Source organism: Primulina tabacum, chromosome 7, assembly GCF_025594145.1.
Source record: "Primulina tabacum isolate GXHZ01 chromosome 7, ASM2559414v2, whole genome shotgun sequence".
Taxonomy (NCBI): Eukaryota; Viridiplantae; Streptophyta; class Magnoliopsida; order Lamiales; family Gesneriaceae; genus Primulina; species Primulina tabacum.
The window spans coordinates 37,502,384-37,519,832 of NC_134556.1; the positions used below are offsets into that span (position 1 = coordinate 37,502,384).

At 30.9% G+C, this 17,449-nt stretch overlaps 1 protein-coding gene across 1 annotated transcript; it reads right to left on the reverse strand.

Annotated features, from left to right (window-relative positions):
• Positions 1-4,550: 4,550 nt before the first annotated feature.
• On the reverse strand, positions 4,551-6,049 carry LOC142550951 (1-aminocyclopropane-1-carboxylate oxidase 5-like). Its single transcript, XM_075660000.1, has 3 exons — positions 5,881-6,049; positions 5,545-5,780; positions 4,551-5,390 (listed from the first exon to the last, which is right to left on the reverse strand). The coding sequence occupies exons 1-3, from the start codon at positions 5,980-5,982 to the stop codon at positions 4,775-4,777; spliced, it is 954 nt and encodes a 317-aa protein (XP_075516115.1). The 5' UTR covers positions 5,983-6,049; the 3' UTR covers positions 4,551-4,774.
• Between the last annotated feature and the right edge of the window lie 11,400 nt (positions 6,050-17,449).

Sequence of the window (17,449 nt, forward strand, 5' to 3'; positions counted from 1 at the left end):
TTGGAATCCTGGCATTTGTGCCGTTACAACCTCGCTTGAGTTAGGCTTATATGCAGTCACGTTTCCATTTCCAGAAACACTGAAGTTTTCAGGCAGCTCTATTCGGGGACAAAGAACACCAGATTGGAATCCTGGCATTTGTTCTGTTACAACCTCACTGGAATTGGCTGATCTTGCATCAGCCATATTATTAATTTTTCTAATCTTCTGATTCCTTGTTAACAAACACATACCCTCCTTAGAAACTGGACTTGATGGTGCTAAAATAGCCTTTGCCACAAGAGAATTTGACTTAAATGAGATCGTAAGGTCCACTGGACTCTGCTCTGTCCCTTGATTATCCTTTGTTATTGTTTCCGAGAACTCAAAGTTCTTTTTATCTCTCCCTCTAAAACTACTGCTACTCAAATTATTCGATTTTTTCTTACCTCTAATGTAATTTCTGCGTGCCTTTCCTAACTGAATCCTATGCAAAGCACTCTTTTTTTGCACTCTATTCATCTTCCTAGACCTATGAAACTGTCTCTTACTACCCCCACTCCCTAACCTACCACTAAATCTATGCAAACCCAAATTACTCTCCAAAAATTCTTGCTGTCTATTTTCTAGTTGCAAAGAAATCCCATCACTAAAACCATAATCCAACCTGATCCTATCATTATCCCTGTCAAAGGACAACTCACGACCTCCGCTGATAACACGTTCCAATCTCCTAGCATCAATGTTCCTGTCAAAGCACAGCTCACGACCCCCATTGATACCACAGTCCCATGTCCTAACATCATCTTCTCTACCAAAGAACAACTCACGACTCCCATTGTCCCAGCTCCTAGCATCAGCGTTCGCATCCTTCCACCACATGTCACGAGCTTCTATGGCAGAAACCCTAGAACTACTGTATCTATCGCGGTGCCCCATCTCAGAAATCATGGAATTACCTTCCGTCGAACCACAGGGCAATTCTCGGTCCCAAGTTCGGGGCAAATCATAGGAACTATTATTACCACCCCTCGACGAAAAATCTGATCTTCTATGATTGAGTCTCGCAGCGGATAATCATGTATAATTCGAAAAGGTAAGTTGTCTTGACGTGGAGGTGGTATCAGCGGAGCGTGGTAGCGATCAAGATAAGGTTTTCTCAGCGGATCCAATTCCTGGAAATAGGATCTTTCCGGAATAGGTATATATGGTGCAGAGGAGAAGTGTAAGGGGAACGGGAGTTGCCTGTCGTGACGCTGTGGAAGCAGCGGTGGGAGAAGAATACGCGGTGGCGAAAGGAACGGCGGCGGCGGGGGCAGCGGCGTAAGATGGTGATAAACGAAACGAGGCGGGTGGGGAGCGTTACCGTACCTGGGATGACGGCGGAAGCGCGGCGGTAGATCCATTCGCAGATTTACGTGTTTTGGTGTATTCTCTTTCCGAATGTGGAATTTTCGATTTAGAGCAGTGGGAAACGAATGACCATTTAAGCTGGTGCTGGTATTTTGGGCTTTCTAAATTAGCCCAAACAAATCTGTACAGGGCCTTTGTAAGATTTGAAAGCCAGTTGGGCCTCTCCATTAAAGTTGAAGCAATTTTTTTAAATAATAAAATAATTAATTTTCGTTTTTTTAAAAAACCAATCTTTTTTTCCAGAAAAAAAAAAAACATACAGAAGAATCTTCAGGATCAATAGCATTATCAAATTTAGAGAAAATTAACCTGATTAAATTAAAATGTAACAAGAGTTGGAAGCCTTTTTATTAAGTGGATGGATATTACATTATGATTGTCGTTCTTCTCTTTTCCGTTTTTTAGTAGGTCTAGACAATTTCATAAATTTATATTTCTGATATGGATCGATATGATCAATATTTTAGAGTTAAAAATGATATAGAGTTAATAGAGTTCAAGAAAGTTGATATGGTAAAATTTAAGTTCAACAAACTGTACATCAATTAATCACGATTTAAAAATTATAAAATGATCCGAATACTATCTCTAATTTAAATTGCTGATGTGATGTAAAATTTAGAAATCTCCTCTCTAATTATTCTCCCACTGAGACTCGTAAAATCTTCAACTTTTTGATACAAAACAAACAAACAAACAAAAAATCATGGTGTTATTTTATGCATATTACCAACCATATCTGATTCGTGGAATCAATTTCCAAGTATTCCATTTTGTGATGTCGAAACTGCTTTCTGAAGTTCTTCCCAAGCTATAAATTCGCTCCAGATGAGCTTACATGTTTCACACTAGGCTAGATTTTTGCACCGCTTTTTTACATGAGTTTCGTCCAATGACAGCACTATAGGTTTTTTTAATTTATTATTCTTTTAACGGGTAAAAAGTTTATTACAATTAATTATTAAGTATCAAATTGAGGATATGTTAAATGGAGAGTTCGACGTAACTCAATTTCAAAAATTAGTTCAAATAAAAGATGATCTAAAAGTATATATACAATTCTCAATAATTTAATTCAACAGATACGAGACATTAAATACACCGAATCGCGATCAAGAACGAACAAATAGAACTTGAAATTTACAAAACATTATCGGGTGGTCATATATATAGATTTAGACAATCATCCCACTTGAAATAATTTAAAAATTTGAATCAAGTTTAAGTCACAATATTAACTTGATATTAAAATTCAGACCTATCGTTATATGTTGAACTGTCCTATGAACCATATGATAATATAAACTTCACATTTTAATTGTTCATTCATGAGTGTAAAAAAAATACATTAGATATTTCACGTCGACTTAACTAAATTTTTTGATTTGTACATACAAACTTATTCTATATTTCTCTTTGAACTATCTTTTATCTTCAATTAAATACAAGCTCATTTGACTGATTGTATCATCTCTCTCAAACAGGTTCTCTCCACTTTTAAAAAAATAAAGGTAAAAATTTATGTGAGACGGTCTCGCGGATCGTATTTTGTAAGACAGATATATTATTTGAATTATCCACGAAAAATATTATTTTTTATACTAAGAGTATTATTTTTTATTGTTAATATCGATAAGATGGACTCGTCTCACAGATAAAGATTCGTGAGACCGTCTCATAAAAGACTACTCAAAAATAAATATGATTCGTTTAAAAACTATGACCGCAGATTGTGTAATGAACGTATATAGAGACTAAAATTAGGAGATAATAATTTGAAAGATAAGTGTTGAAAAAAATTAAATGATTTTTGGATTTTATTTAATTAACACAAACACACACACATATATATATATAACACAGGAGGCTCAGATCTGTGAAGTTTAGTGGACAATTGGAATTCGACGCCGCCATGGCTGCAGATCCCGGTTGCTTATGAAGCCATCCGGGTCGCCACGCCAAGATACGAGTCGGGTCTTCCATGCCCAGCTCAGCAAATTCAAACAATAATAGAAGAAATCGTCATAGCCTGTTCCATACCACGAATAAAAAAGGGAAAACAAAGAAAAAGAAAAAGAAAACTCTAATCCCCAAACCCTGTTTCAAGTGAACAGAGACCGGAATCCAAAGCTCCAATCCAAAAGTAACCCAACTGTTTCATGAATCTTTATCAGCTTTACAGGATATGTATATATATATCTGTGTGTGTATGTATATTCGTTCGATTCAGTACTTTAAACGAAAACTGAAGGGCTGTTGGTTTCAGAAAAACGGTGAAAAAATCATCGGCGAGCGGAGAGAGGCAACCACCCTCGAAGAAATCCTATCTCGCCGCTGCCTCATTTTCTTTGATTGCCGAGCTTGCGGACATCAGTAGAAGTGGGAGAAAGTATTAATATAGTATCAAAATTCCTGCTTTGCCCTGGTCCTTCTCTTGGAATTGAGGATTTTAAGGGGTAGTATGGTCATTTAATTGCAGAAGTCCGTCTACTAAAACTATTGGGCCTTGATGTGGGTATCAGTTATGGGCCGCTAAAAAGGTCGGTTAAAGGTTGAGCCCATTAATGTCCAAAAATTGTTGCTCATTTTGATTTATTGGTTAATGATTTTGATTTTCAGATTGATGACTTCAATTTCCAGATAACATGTAATAATTAGCGTTTAAAACATACGGTCCTTCCTTTAATTTTTTATTCAATGCTGAAAAAATTATCCCGTTTAATCTTTGTTGTTTACATTACATAAACATAAAATATATGTATCAAATCTTACTCGATTCTTTTTTCCCCTGGGTCTTCACTTTCCAAACTTGAATCACCCATATTTGGCAGACCCTTCAGTCATAAACTAAAAACATTTCAATTACAAAAGCATTTTCAAGTTCTTGAATTTGCTCATGTACTTGATGCCTCTTTTGATCGAAATTTGAGCCATAAATTTATATCTCATTTGTTATTACATAATCTGAATGTCGTTTGATAGAAGTTAACTTTGTCAGTAATCATGCAACTCACGAGTAAAGATTCAAAATCATCGTATTCTATCGCATTGTATTGTTGTTTTGTTTCAATGCTTTGCTGCCTCCCAACCAAATCAAAGATGAGAAAACTTGTGAATGAAAGAGTTTCTGCTTGAGAATGAATAAAAACAAATAGGTATTAAAGGAAAGAGAATGGGGATACTGTATATTTCATGAGAAGACAGATTTTAGGAACATTAGTAAGGTACAAATTTAACAAACATTATGTTCTACGTTTTTCCAGCAAACAAACACACACGTACGACGTGGAAACAAATTACTTTTAACATAAACTATAACCCTTTTAAACTTCTAAATCTTCCCACAGCATAATTAAGAGAACTGCTTGTACTATAACCCTAATTACACTGCTTTCACTGCTTGGAACCTTGGCTCTTTAGGCAAGAACTTTTGTTCTGCATAAACAGACATATAGTCCCCGAACACGAACTTAGGATACTTAGCCAAATTCTCCACTTGTAATTTCTTCTCCGTCTGCACCAATTCCTTCGCAGGTTCGATGGTGGCCTTCAAAGATGGGTTGTAAAACGAGGCAATCGATCTCCTGTTCCCCTCCGGCAAAGCCAAAACCCGATGCCAGACACTCTTGTACTTGCCGTTACTCAACACTTCGATCTGATCACCTGTGTTGATCACTATGGCGTTTTGGACCGGCTGCACATCTATCCAGACCCCATCTTTCAGGATTTGAAGGCCGCTCACCATGTCGTCTTGGAAGAGTAAGATCACGCCTCCTGCATCCGTGTGGGCTCGGAGGCCGTTCACCTTATCTGGGCGTGGGCAAGGTGGGTAGTGGCTCACCTTCGTCCCAAAAAAGGCCGAGTTCTCTTCCTCTTCTTCTCCACCGTTGAACGCCTTGTTGATGTACCCTTTTGGCAGGCCTAAGTTCTCGTCCATCACTTCCATCACTTTGATCGCAAGTTTCTTCAGTTCAGCTCGGTATTCCTTCATGGTTTCCCTGTTAGTTGTGCATCGTCAAATATTCAATATGATTCCACAAGATCTAGTTTCGTTCAAGTAACGGATTCTAGCCAATATATTATTCAAAATTATTAACTCTGATCTCAGAAAAATATTTATATCCATGATCATCTTATCAACTATAACCTTACTTGAAACTAGGTGTTTTTGAAGGCCATTCATCGTGATTCTCATCTGAGAGCAAGAATACATCCTCCCAATCAACACTTTCCACTAAACTTTCATCGCTTTTCTTCTCAACCAATTCCTTCAGCAGATTCACCGGTTTCGAATTCTTGAAGCCGGGCTCTCTTTCAAACTTGTAGCATTCAGAAGCAACCTTCTTCACCCTCTCCAGGAGATCCTCAGGGATTCCATGGTCGATCAACTGTTCACAAGTCCATAAAATTAAAATAATTTAGCACTTCTTGATATAAATATATATTGCATGAACTTAAATGTTAGAATTCAGATATTAAAGCTAGTACCTGAAAGAATCCCCAGTCTTCACAGCAATTGGCAATTTGAGCAACAGTTTTGGATCTCTCATCTCCATTGAGTTTTGAGAAATCAATTACAGGGATCGCCATTGAGATTATATGTATAACAAATGAAGAACACAGAATAAACAGGTTTTGAAATTTTGCAGTTATGCTCCAAAATGTCGTTCCATTAGCTCTATATATATACAGGAAAAGTAGAGCTTTTGATTTTTCCTCATTGGTCATGCCATCTTTTATCAATAATAATGTCAACGCTATATATTTGATTAACCATATATATTATTAATTATTTAGGGGTATAATTAAATATTTTAATTAATATTAACAATTAAAAAGAATGTTTTGTTCAATTAATTTTTTTCACTCTATATTTACATAGAAGAAAAGATTTTAAAAGCAGTGAAAAATGTTTCATATAAATTTTTATTATAAATTAATTATAATGAGTAGTGATATCATTAACTTAAAATAAAATATATAACGAAACAACAACAAATAAATTTTAGTATATTACTACTAAATTTTTTTGTTACCTCCACCGATAGAGTTGGTAGATTAAATGAACATGTGACCAAATAATCGTTAGTTCAATTCTTCCTTACAAATATTTTCTCGCTCAAATATGTTGTATTAAGTTAATTTACTAATGTGCATTCAACAGATAGCAGGTATCCGTGGGTTCCCTTCAACAAAAAAATAAAGAGTAGGACTCTTGTGAGACGGTTTCATAAATCTTTATCTGTGAGACGGGTCAACTCTACCGATATTCACAATAAAAAGTAATACTCTTAGCATAAAAATTAATATTTATTCATAGATGACCTAAATAAAATATCAGTTTCACAAAATACGACCCGTGAGACCGTCTCACACAAATTTTTGTCAAAAATAAAATATATGTCAAAGTTATTTTTGGTATTTTACGCTAGTTTTTGCGATCTTCTCCCATTTAACACTATAGAAAAATATGTTGATCATGTTCTATTCAGATACCCGATATTCGACTGGTAAATATCTAGGTGACACCGCATATTATTCTTTCTTGTATATAATAAGAAAGATACATCGATAAATAAATTTACAGAGTCAACAACATTAAAATATTAATGTAGCAACCTCCTTGAACGTACCTTTTACGTGCTAAACAATATTTTCTGTCTTAAATCACGCAACATGACACCAAATACGTGGTTGAATACATATAAATACAATGTATTCGTCGATATTCGTAGTTTATCTAATACAAAGATATCAAATTTAAGACGAGATCTCGAATTTGAAATTCAATTATAACAGTCATCTATTCTAACAAAAAAATACATTGTATTCAGAATATTTGTCATAATACTCAACAATATACCGTATATCAAATAAATAATAGATAAACTCAAAATTGTGGTACCACCAACTCTGAACCAAAAAAATCACAAAATGGTCTTCCTTGTAAACCAAATTCAATCTTATAGTACACTTAAATATCGTTACATTTTGGATTATGAGACCTGATATTGTTCCATATTAAATTATATTTATGATATTGGAATAACATTTTTGTGACAATTGTCATATTATAGTCCTGAAATTCGGAAAAAAAAAAGGTTACAGTACTGAAACTAAACCGCGACTAAGTAAAAAAAAAAACTAATTATGGACAAATTTTACTATTTTCCCTGAAAAAATCTTGAAAAATATATTCAAAAAATTTGGATTTTCATCACTCAAAATAGAGGAAAAAATGCAAAATCATATAAGATAGAATGAATTGAGATATTACAGCACCCAATTTGTGTAAATAATTTAAATATTTCGTTTCAAATTCTTTATTCCAAATAGATGAAGTATATTTCTCCAAAAAATACAAAAAAATTATTGATTTTTGTCTTTTAATACCACCTCTTTGGCATTTATAATTAAAAAATAGGGAAATTTTTGCATTGTTGGTCTTATAATTTTTTCAAATTGTGATTTAATTTGATCATCTATGTTATTAAATTTCATTTTTAGTCATGCATCTTTATATTTTTGGCAATTTTATTCTTTTTTTATCGAGAGTGATGATATGTCACTACACACCTCAGCGTTGTATTGAAGTCACATCAACGCCACGTTGGAAGATGGATAAAATTTCCAAAACAAAAAAAAAAAAGCCAAGATAGCATAGTAAAACCAAAATTTAACCAAAGAGGAAAAAAGTGTAAAGACATGAATATACAATACCCAAAAAAAAAAAAATCATAAAAAATGTATTCATTATCAAATTAAAAACTCAAAATATTCTTCCATCGAAATAATTTAAATTCGATTAGTGTTAATGCTATATAAGTAGGTCTCTTGTGAGACGGTCTCACGAATTTTTATCTGTGAGACGGGTCAACCTTGCCGATATTCACAATAAAAAATGATACTCTTAGCATAAAAAGTAATATTTTTTCATAGATGATCCAAATAAGAGATCTGTCTCACAAAATACGACCTGTGAGACCGTCTCATTCAAGTTTTTGCCATGCTATATTTGTCTCATCTGTGATTGTATTATATTGTATATTAGTCCATAAAATCAAGTTCTCATCAAATTTTTTCAAAAACCATAAAAACAACATAATGGAATCGCACCACACCAGTCACCACCACGTTCGATTTTAAAATTTTTGCTGATTAAAACCACCTGAAACTGCAAATATACTTTTACAATAAAAGCACAATTAAAAAATAAATTTCAACCCGTGACGTATATGGTAATTCAGTTTGAATTTAGTGAAAAAACCGTCCAAAATGCATCATGATCACCCCTAAATTAAAATATCTTTTAAAAAAAAGCACATAAAATTCACTAACTAGTTACCAACTTTTATATTTTTTTTCTCGACAAGGAATATTTTGACAGTTGAATGATTTCCAAACTGAAATTTGTGTCCATAACGCATCAGATTTGGGAATAATTAATCAAATAGACATTTTGGCTCTACCTATATTTATTTTTATATTATATGAACTTATTCTAATCCCTCAACCCGTGCCTACAAATCAGTACAGTTGTTTATTCATCTGAAATGTCTCTAATCAGTCAACGGTTAAATGTCAAAGTAGAGAATGATATAATGATATAATAATGACGATAATAAATGTTATTATTATAAAAAAAAATATGACGATAATAACATAAACATGAAAAAATTTAGTAGGGAAAGCATCAACGTAATGAACGGCGTTGGTTTATATGTTGGCTCAGATTCTTTGAATGTAATTTTCGTCGATTTTGATGTAATTATTGATTTGACATCGGAAAATCCGGAAACTTCTGATGTTATTTTTCTGATATCATGTCAACATTCCGGCGAGAAGGCTGAGAAAAAGCTAATGCAACAAAGTTACATTTTAAAAACTCAGAGGACCGAAACTGAAAATAAGGAATTTAGAAGACAAAAAAATTTGTTTTACCTTAACTAAGTTTTGATTCCCATAAATGATAATATAACAACCCTATATTAATTAGGTAAACTCTATGGAAATTGATCAAGTCCCTCAACATGTCGTAGCATCATATCAAAATGCCTAACATGCATATATGATTGTGTGTGTGTGTGTGATATTATTATTTTATTTTAAATGAAATAAATAGATTGAAGAAAGATATATCTCAACAGGTTCCTTGGGATCGATAGATTTGATTCTGACTCATTTGAGATTTATAAGATTGATTTTGCACTGGTACAAATCCATATACGGTTGCTTAAATATATACTCTAAATATTCAAAGATTTTGCAGAAAATGACTTCAATTTAATATGTTTGTGACAAGGATCAAATATTCCTGTATATATTTGACATTTCAGTGACCGGATTAATATATATATTGCTCAGTCTTATATATATAAGTAATATCGACACACATGTTGCGTACTTGAATAATATTTTTTATAATTTATTTGGTTTATATTTAAATGATAATCAATATTTAATAATTAAAAATATTGACGGACTACATTGTAATTTTGATATATGTATTAAATAAATAAATAGAAAAAAGAAAGGAAATAAAAAACAAAAGTAGGAATTGAACCTACAAACTTGATACTTAGAAAACAAAGGCTTTGTTCGCTAAGCTGCATGTGCCTTGTATTAAAGCATTTAAAAGGACAAAACGGTAATATAACTCTTGTTTTGAAATTACAATATTACCCTTGATAAATAATATTATAAATATTTTATTAATATTTTCAAAAAGACAAAACAAAAATATCACGTTATCTCGAATTCAATCAAATTAATCAATCAAATCAAAAAATATATTAACTATTATTTTAATTTATTATATTATTAAAAATATTACTTATCTACATACTATTTGTCTTATACCACGAACCAAACAGTATCTAAGGATCTGAAATTTAATAATATAAATAGCCACCAAGGCACATGCGTTGCGTGAAACGCTTGTGTCACAAATATATGAGGTTAATATATTAAACATTAATGATATTACAACATCATGACATCAAAATATTTTATACTTGATCCATGAAAGACAAGGGATTCCAAAGCTTAAATATACTTCAAAACATATACGGTTGCTTAAATATACTCTAAAACTCTCTTTTTTTTGAAATTTAAATTAAATTTTTTGATGTTAATGTCATTTTAAATTTTCTCAAAAACAATTAATTTTACAAATTTATTAGGAAGCTCCAAACAGTTTTTTTTTTTTTTTTGTGAAAGCTGCAATTAATTAATCCAATGAAAATATAATTATTTGTGCGTGTGTGTAGACCATTTAAATAGACTCTCACATCAAAAGATAGGGTTTCAATCCACAATCAAATTAAAATTATTATTATTCACTATTATATATATAATTATTTAAAAGCAATATGATTTTATAAAACTCAAACTTTATCAAAGTGTCTACACATGCTCGACCTAAATAATCGGCATTCTCAGCATAGGGATTCACTTTTCACAAATATTACCATGGAAAATATATATATATAATATATGGAATCTTGGTAAACACTAATGATTAATGTGCAAGTAACATGAAGGATTCTGATTTTGTCCGACAGAAACCCAACTAAATCTAACATAATATCGAAACACACCGACCATGAATATGACTTCATTATTTTAGTGCGCACGTGACACACACACACACACTATATATATATATATATATATATGAAAACCAATGTGAACAAACTATATGAATACTGGTAAGAATGCATCCGCCTATTTGATGAAATTGTATATTTAATATGTTGACGATATATTGATGTTGTTTATGTAAGTGTTCATAGTGAATTCTCATATATCATTGTTGAGATGACATTTACCTATTATGAGTATCTATGTGAGTATCGTTGAGGTGACGTCCATCTATTAAATATGATGCAATTATATATTCAATAAATGAACGTTACCTATGTATAGATTTGTGTGTCTGTGTACCATTGTACTAGCATTAATAGTTGGGAGGCCACGGATTAATAATTTAATTATGGAAAAAGATCGGAATTAACATGATTTCAAAAAATAAACTTCAGATGACAAATATTTAATAATCCACAAATTTGGTCAAAACCGTTTCATAGTGAAAATTTATTTTATTTTCTCGTTTCGACTTTTTAATATTTTTATAAAATATATAGTAATTAGTTATATGAAACATGATGATAAATGTTACGCATTGAAAGTTTTATTAAATCATTTACGAATTTTTTTTTTCACGTGTTACTCATTTTAATACATGGAATGGGAGAAATTAAGAATAACAATTAGTCCCGATTTCTATATTTATTTATTTATAATTATAATTTATTTTTAGAAAAAATAAAAAGATGGTTGTTAAAGCCATGCGCACACAATTAGGAGCTGTCGTTTTCATTTGCTGCTTATTATTATATGAAGGAATATTATATATTGGTGTGATCTCTCCCTAATTAAAGAAATAATTGGGTATGTTTTGAACCATCACAAATAAATTTAATTTTGCATCTATTGCATGTAATTTCACTATATATGTTTTAAAAAACGTATTTGTATACAACTTTCTAAAATTCACCATTTAAAAAAATAATTGATCTTCATCAAATTCAGGGTTATGGCTTAGACCACACATGAGGTGAAAGGGAGGGCAGTCGAGCGTAATATCAGCATTATGTTAACAATAATTGTGAGATGGACTCACGAATCTTTACCTGTGAGACGAGTCAACCCTATCGATATTCACAATAAAAGTAATATTTTTAGCATAAAAAGTAATATTTTTTCATGGATGGTCTAAATAAGAGATCCGTATCACAAAATACGACATGTGATACCGTCTTACATAAGTTTTTGTCTTATGGTAATGTCACATCGACTAAATTTGAAAAATATATATATATATATATATATATATATATATCAGAAATTTAAAAAGATAGAGAACCATAATTAGAAAAGAACAAAATTTACAATTTTGCCAAAAAAAAATATTGATTTTATATTTAATTAAAGAATTAGGTCTATACCATCAAAGAATAATTCCTGATTAACATGTACGATGGGTAAATGGTAAAATTAAAACCTAAAAAAAATAAATTCATTACGTGACTATCATTATGTTCAATGATACCTCGATAACCTTTTTTTATTCACCAACGTCAAACTTGCTCATTTATACGTATAGGCTGCTTTTTAAAAAAAAAAGAAAAAAAATAAAAAACAAGGAATGGATTGGAATACAAGAAGTCTTCCATTAATTCTAATTAGAAACTAAGAATATGTTGTTATTACTTACGTCAGTTCGAGATTTACCCACTGTATATCAAAATATAACGGTTTTGTGTTTCATTATCATAAAAAAAAAATCACTCGTGATATCTTTGAAAACATTAAATTTGGCTTTTTTTCAATTATTCGAAAAAAAAATCATGTAAACGTGGGTGTTTTAATTTGAAGAATTGTGAATTTCATTTAATTTTTTTCTAACAAGAAGTGTGAATTTTTAATATTATCTTAAGCATCTTAATTATATTCGTTTAAATTCTTGATTCTCTACCCACATGTTGCTGACGATTGATGCGATTTTCTCAGCATAATTTAGAATCTTAGGATAGACGTAGACAGGTATTGTCTAGGGTGGCTAGGTCGATGCTACATGTGGGGTTGGTTTGGATGGACAAGATTCACACACATCTGTGATTTTAAAAAAATTAGTGGATCCCATGTATATGTGTGGCTAAATTTGGACCATTGATTCTATCATGGGGATAATGTCCCTACATGTAGAATGGAATGAACCATTTTGTCTGCATGTACAAAGATTTGAATTTTATGTCCTTTTCTTACATTCCAACTTATCAAATAAGTTATCTACCTTCTTTTATATATATAAAATAAATTACTGACAAATTTATTCACAAACAGGGTGAAATAACAAAAAATAATACGTAAATATCATTGCGATTTTTCCAAAAGATTGAATTTACGATCCTTTTCTTACATTCTCACATTATCTATATTTCATTTCATGTATAAATTTAATTGAATAATAGAGTGTAAATAATAAAAAAATAGTACAAACAAGACCACTTATGGAATTTCTCTTGTCATTTCAATGTGAATTTCCAAAAATACCCTTTAACTTAAATAATTTAAAAAATTAACATTTATTTACTTCTAAAATGTATCTTAACTTCTCATTCATATCCTTTCTTTCATCTATTTTTTACAACCGTAAATATCTTATGAGATTATTTAATGGGTCCATATCTTTAAGACAGTGAATCTGATCCATCTAACATTAAAAGTAATGTTTTGACACAAAAAAATATTTTTTCATGAGTTTGATCGAATAGGAGTTTCGTTTCACGAAATTAACATGTAAAAATGTCTCACAAATTTTGTTATGTTTGTACAAGGTTTTTTTTTTAAAAAATATTTCCACTACAAATTGCACCATCAAAATCTCATTTATTCATTCTCCTTCGATCTCTTTTTGTCCATTTATCTTCTTTTTCTATTAATGTTGCCCAATTTCTCATTTTACAAACAAGTTCTGGTACTCATTTTAATTTAAAAAACCCATGCTACGAATTTTCTAATCGAGATATGTTTGAAATTTTTAGGAAAATCGAATTGACTTTATTTGGATTTTTTTCCTTAATATCACAAACAAATATAATATTCATTTATTATTGGCACCCCAGGAATGAACCCATCAAGATCAGACCCAAACTCCCGGCTCATCCCTAGCACAGGTGGAGGGCCCATGACATGCACATGTATTCTCATATAAATACCAGGATTGAGCGTAAGATTCATTAATTCAATATATTGTTTTTTAGCAGCACCATTAGCTGCTCTTTTCTTATATCCTCAGTCTCTGATTTGAGCGTCGGAGGGGATATGCCGGGACACCCTCTTGGCCCCATTCTAATGGTGTACTTCGTGACTCCAGGCTCAGAATCAATTCGAAACATGTGTCGAGACTAGCATCACCTACTGAAATCGAACTCTAAATTTTCAGTAAGCATACGCGTGTGCCCGCATTGGTGATTATAAAGTCCGTGGAATACCGCTATGCTGATGGAAAAGCTCAACTAAAGTTCCTTGATAATAATAATAATATTATTATAATAATTATTATTATTATTATTAATGCTATATGTGTTTTACTTTCGTGAAAATTATTTAATTTAGGCCCATTATTGAAGTGTCGAGAAAAAATAGTTGGACGCACGTATAAGATGACAAGGTTACTTGAAGTTGGATCGAGTAATTCCTTTCAAAAATATTATATTTATTTGGATAAATTAAATCAAGATGATTTCATCTCTTTTGAATTTAATAATAAATTGGTAATTATAAATGATTTCAAATACACCACCATTTATGTCATTTGAAATTCATCTCCCGTAATATTTCCTAATTCAAATTCTTTAATCTAAGTATAATTTTATGTTGTATTTGTATGGATAAATTTGATTTGACAATGGATTTAAAATAACACCTATTTCGGGTATATCTAAAATTCATAACTATGGTTATTAAATATGTCTGAATCAAATTATATTGAAATAATTTTAAATTCACATCAATTTAGTTTTCCAAACAAAGCATATAAATTTAAAATCGATGATTTCGTATCCCTCGATTCATACTCTTAATTATAGGAATATATATTTTTCTAAAACAAAATTCAAATTTAAAAACTATATCTCCACAAAATGTATCCATTTCATCAAAAAAATGTACTTTTAATTTTTTTATTCATTAATATATAATTAAAATATATTTTGTGAAGGTAAATTTATTTATTTATTTTGGTAAAATTCATCGATCACGTTATATATATATATATATATATATATATATATATATATATATAATCAAACGTCCATCACGATGCATATTCATTTGACATTTGCTTAGTTTAAAAAATTTTAATTTTTTCTCATGAACATTGGTGTGGTGACACCTATAATGATTCATTGAATGATCCCGCAAAAATTTAGGAAATTATTATTAAAATAGTTTATAATATAGTCATTAATTTGACCTACATATGTAATAAATTATATATTTTTTAAAATCATTATATTTAAGTGGTCGTCTGTATTTAGTCCATAAGTATTTCATTAGGTGTAATGTTGACCGACGAAACAAATATATTATCTGTTGCGGATGGAAGAGTTTTTTTTCCTACATTTACTATAAAAAAATAGGGTTTTTCCATAATAAGGCAAAAACTTGTGTGAGACGATCTCACGGGTCGTATTTTTTGAGACATATATCTTATTTGAGTCATTCATGAAAAGTATCAATTTTTTATGCTAAGAGTATTACTTTTTATTGTGAATATCGGTATGGTTGACCCGTCTCACAAATAAAGATTCGTAAGACCATCTCAGCAGAGATTTACTCCCATAGTAAATAAATGTCCTATTTATTTAGTAAATTAAAGCGTGTAACTAGTCAAACGATTGCCAAGAGCAGGAGGGACTTTGGAAAATAGTTTTCGGAGGGACATTTGGAATTCATAGAGTGAATCGAATGGGATTTAAAAATATTTGATTTACACTTGAAATTACAGAATTTGAGCTGAACATGCTTATTTTATTTTGTTCAGAACTCAAGTCGAAATTATTTTGTTTGATTCGTGAGCTTTAATATTTTATCGATATAATATTAATGATAAATAAATATATTTCGAGCTTTTATTTTCGAATAGTTTGATCCAAACCAAATCGATGAAAACTAATAAAAATTTCGAACTTTGAATCAAACTCGAATATGAATCTTAAAATTTTGGTGTTATTCGACTTGATTCTATTCATTTAAATCTCTAGACCCTAGTGATGACCATAGACGGTTATACAGTCAAAAAGTATTTATATTTACGTGAATGCAAGGAAAAAAATTCTAAATAATGTCCGAGTTTTAAAATCGATGTTCAGTCTTCTATTCTGATCTCGAAATTCAACAATTGCTTAATTAAATTCAATCATTAGGTTTAGTTAAACAAATACAATGGAGGTTAGAATCCAACAATGTAATGATTAATGAGTCACCTTCACGGTCCCTGGAACCAAGAACGTTTATGACTTCGATTTATCTTATCAATATTAATTTTTGTAGTGAATTTGACTGATATGATTTGCACGGCATAACTCACCTAACTGATATGATTTGAAGACTTCTGCATGAACTCGAGAATTCAATTAACACACATCGAAAGATAATGACTGCTAATTTTATCGTTAAATAGAAAGAAGAATCGCCCTCACAGAAAGGGCATTTAATTTGGGTGTAAGTCATTTTAAAATAAGGTATATTTTATAAAATAATTTTATTAATTAAATTTGTCAATTGATTTGTGGATTTCGCATAAAAGGAATCCCTTTGAAAGTTTTGGAATCTTCATAAATTAGGTAAAAACTTGTGTGAGACGGTCTCACGGGTCGTATTTTGTGAGACGGATCTCTTATTTGAGTCGTCCATGAAAAGTATTACTATTTATGCTAAAAATATTATTTTTTATTATGAATATTGGTAGGGTTGACCCGTCTCACAAATAAAGTTTCGTGAGACAGTCCCACAAGAGACCTACTCTCAGAATTAACATTCAAAATGTATATAAAAAATTCCCAATTGGAATGGAAGTAAGATCCGACCAGGTACACGTTGGTGACTTTTCAAGCTTCACACTACTATTTTATAATTACGTTGAATAATTTGGTCAAATATTTATATAGTGATTATTATTTAAAAATTCCTTTTCGTTGACTTTTTAAATAATTAATTACATGACTTTCATACCTATTAGTTAATGATAATTGTTACATCTGGGCCAGGTTCTTCTCCTACCCCGGTGTAGGTTTTCGTCCCTCAAGCAGTGCACACTGATTTAATTTGAGGGTTTTGAAGCACATAAATTTTACAGATCATGGATCCAATGAAGTAACAAGATTTGTTACTCAATTAAAACTTTCTAGTTCTCGTGACCTCGAGTTCTGACATATTAGATTATGACCCATCTTCCACAAAACAATCAATGATTTCCAGAGTGACTTTA

Excerpts from the sequence above, each read along its gene's own strand:
- LOC142550951 (XM_075660000.1), bottom strand. The coding sequence starts at position 5,982 with ATGGCGATCCCTGTAATTGATTTCTCAAAACTCAATGGAGATGAGAGA. Across the intron at positions 5,781-5,880 it reads AAGACTGGGGATTCTTTCAG|TTGATCGACCATGGAATCCC; the intron begins GTACTAGCTTTA and ends ACTTGTGAACAG. Across the intron at positions 5,391-5,544 it reads TCAAAAACACCTAGTTTCAA|GGAAACCATGAAGGAATACC; the intron begins GTAAGGTTATAG and ends CACAACTAACAG.